At 41.1% G+C, this 2,197-nt stretch overlaps 1 protein-coding gene across 1 annotated transcript; it reads right to left on the minus strand.

Moving 5' to 3' along the window:
- Positions 1–622: 622 nt before the first annotated feature.
- Positions 623–1,782, minus strand: LOC149265015 (uncharacterized). Its single transcript, XM_089391139.1, has one exon. It carries the CDS (start codon positions 1,449–1,451, stop codon positions 927–929), a length of 525 nt encoding a protein of 174 aa, XP_089247265.1. The 5' UTR covers positions 1,452–1,782; the 3' UTR covers positions 623–926.
- Positions 1,783–2,197: the final 415 nt, after the last annotated feature.

The following is a 2,197-nucleotide window of genomic DNA, read 5'->3' on the forward strand; positions in this document are numbered from 1 at the left end:
CCCAAAATCTTAAAACTCAAAAGCTATAACTCAAATTTCCCAAAATTTATTAAAATGGAACAAAATTTCCATTATTTTCAAAACAAATTAAGCATTTATTATCTGTTGAGCCTTTATGTGAGATTAAGATAGCCCTGCATTGCACATATCGACGTGCAGTTTCCACGTGGTTCAAGTACATTGATGTCTGCACACTATAAAGCTTATGTCGGTGCTGGTATGCGATGCGTATGTCGCCATTACTTTAGTATTGATATCTCTGTCGTATTACAGTTAAGTTATATACTCAAGGTATACATGTAAGATTGACAGTATTTATATGTAAATTCAATCATATACAGTGATCTCCTTGTCAGGCCGAGATCATCTACCAGAAGTCAAAATTATTAATTTTTGGGAGCTCTGAACTTTGTGAACAGTTAACTTTATCTCCATTAAGAAATGTATTCTCTCAATCACATATGAAAATGAAAACTGGATCTTAGGTCTATCCCAACTCTGTTAGGTGGGTGATCTACATTCAGTCTAAAGGTTTAATTGTTAGGTCGAGAAGTTTGGTCCAGATCTTATGTCCAATTTCAGAAAAAACTTGACACGAATCCAGACACAATTTCTTCACAAGTGATCTACATTCATAATCGCCTGCATTAAAATTTAACAAGTTCGGGCAAAGCTTAACAAAACTCGAAGCCACAAATGGCTCTCGCCGACTGTAAATACCGCCAAATTTAGCAACATATGACCGTCAAAGCGCACTCTGATTGAGCTGCTCAGCGGATGATATAGCGCCCTCCAGAAAACTGGATCCCAATCTTTTAACCAGGAATGTTAGCCATACTTTCTACATTCATACTCGCCTGCATTAAAATTCAAATACGGGCTCCCGTGGAAAAGGGCTCCTTCAACTCGAATCACCAGAACACAAATCAATCGGAAAGCCACCCGGACGGAGCCACAAATGGCTGAGGCCGACCGTAAATATTCCCAAATTTAGCATCATATGACCCTGAGGTGAATCGTTTTATCTGCCCCAAATTAGGGCAGGGCACCCTGCAGCTTTCGTCTGTAGAACAATCGCCTCTGCCCACCCTACAATCTCGTTCCCCATCTCCTCCATGGCTGCCAAAGAAAAGTCTCCAGAGCTTCGACAGCTTCTTCGACCGAGGCTTCTTCTTGGCCCTGTGCTCGGACGCCTTGGTCCAGTTCTGTTTCAACTTAATCTGCCCCATACACCCTACCTCGGGGGAGGCCGGCTCCAGCGAATCGAACCCGGGTGCTTTGCGCGGGAATATAGACCCCCCCTGTGAATTTCCGTGGCGATGCCGGGCGGAATAATTTAATCTCGTCATGTCTCTGGCGGGGCTAAAGGGAGCCACAGTCAGGACCGAAATCGGCGATCTCATTACATGGAAAGAATTCGCAAGCATTTGATGTCCAGGACTTGCGGCCATTTCACTGGACTGAATTCGACTTATCTCTGTCAATGTGGTTTCTGTAAACTGGATTTATTGCCTTTTCTCCCAACCCAGTTTCATCATCTGGACTTTAGATGCAATTAACACGCAAGAATGTTCCAAGGGAGTTACACCTACCCACTATTGGGGTATGGCGTGTCCACCATTAATGAGTTGACAGGTATCCATTATTGCAGAGTGGCCAGGAGACAGGCTTAGCCGAAAATTCAAATTTGTTAGTTGATTGCTGCAGAGTAGCCCGGCGACAGATTTAGCCGGAAATTCAAAGATGTTAATTGCCAATTTACCAGTAATTGCAATAGCCGGAAATTCAAAGTTGTTAGTTGTCGGTTACTAGAAGAACGGGCTATGATTATACGTTTACAGTTCTGTCGGCTACTGATATACATTACAGTTCGCCTGTGCCCAGTACCGCTGACTCCCTGAGCATTTATGCGAGCCAACCAGTGCACATGGTTTAGGTTGGAAGTAGTTTTCAGATTTGTCGTTTTTTTATTGAGCGAGGACGACTTTGGGTTAGCTTTTATTACTTGCAACAGAGGAATAAAGCGTAGTATAAATGTTATCAAAATTATATAAAAATATATATATATTATAATGCTATAAAATTTTGTAGATGAAGGAATAAAGCGTAGTATAAATGTTCTATATTTTTTACTTTTTACCTACAGAGATATACTTTAGTGAGTTTTGTTTTTTAAGTTTTTATTGAAGTATAATTA

Source organism: Pinus tabuliformis, chromosome 6, assembly GCF_031772625.1.
Source record: "Pinus tabuliformis cultivar Carrire ecotype Pingquan chromosome 6, CPIR1, whole genome shotgun sequence".
Taxonomy (NCBI): Eukaryota; Viridiplantae; Streptophyta; class Pinopsida; order Pinales; family Pinaceae; genus Pinus; species Pinus tabuliformis.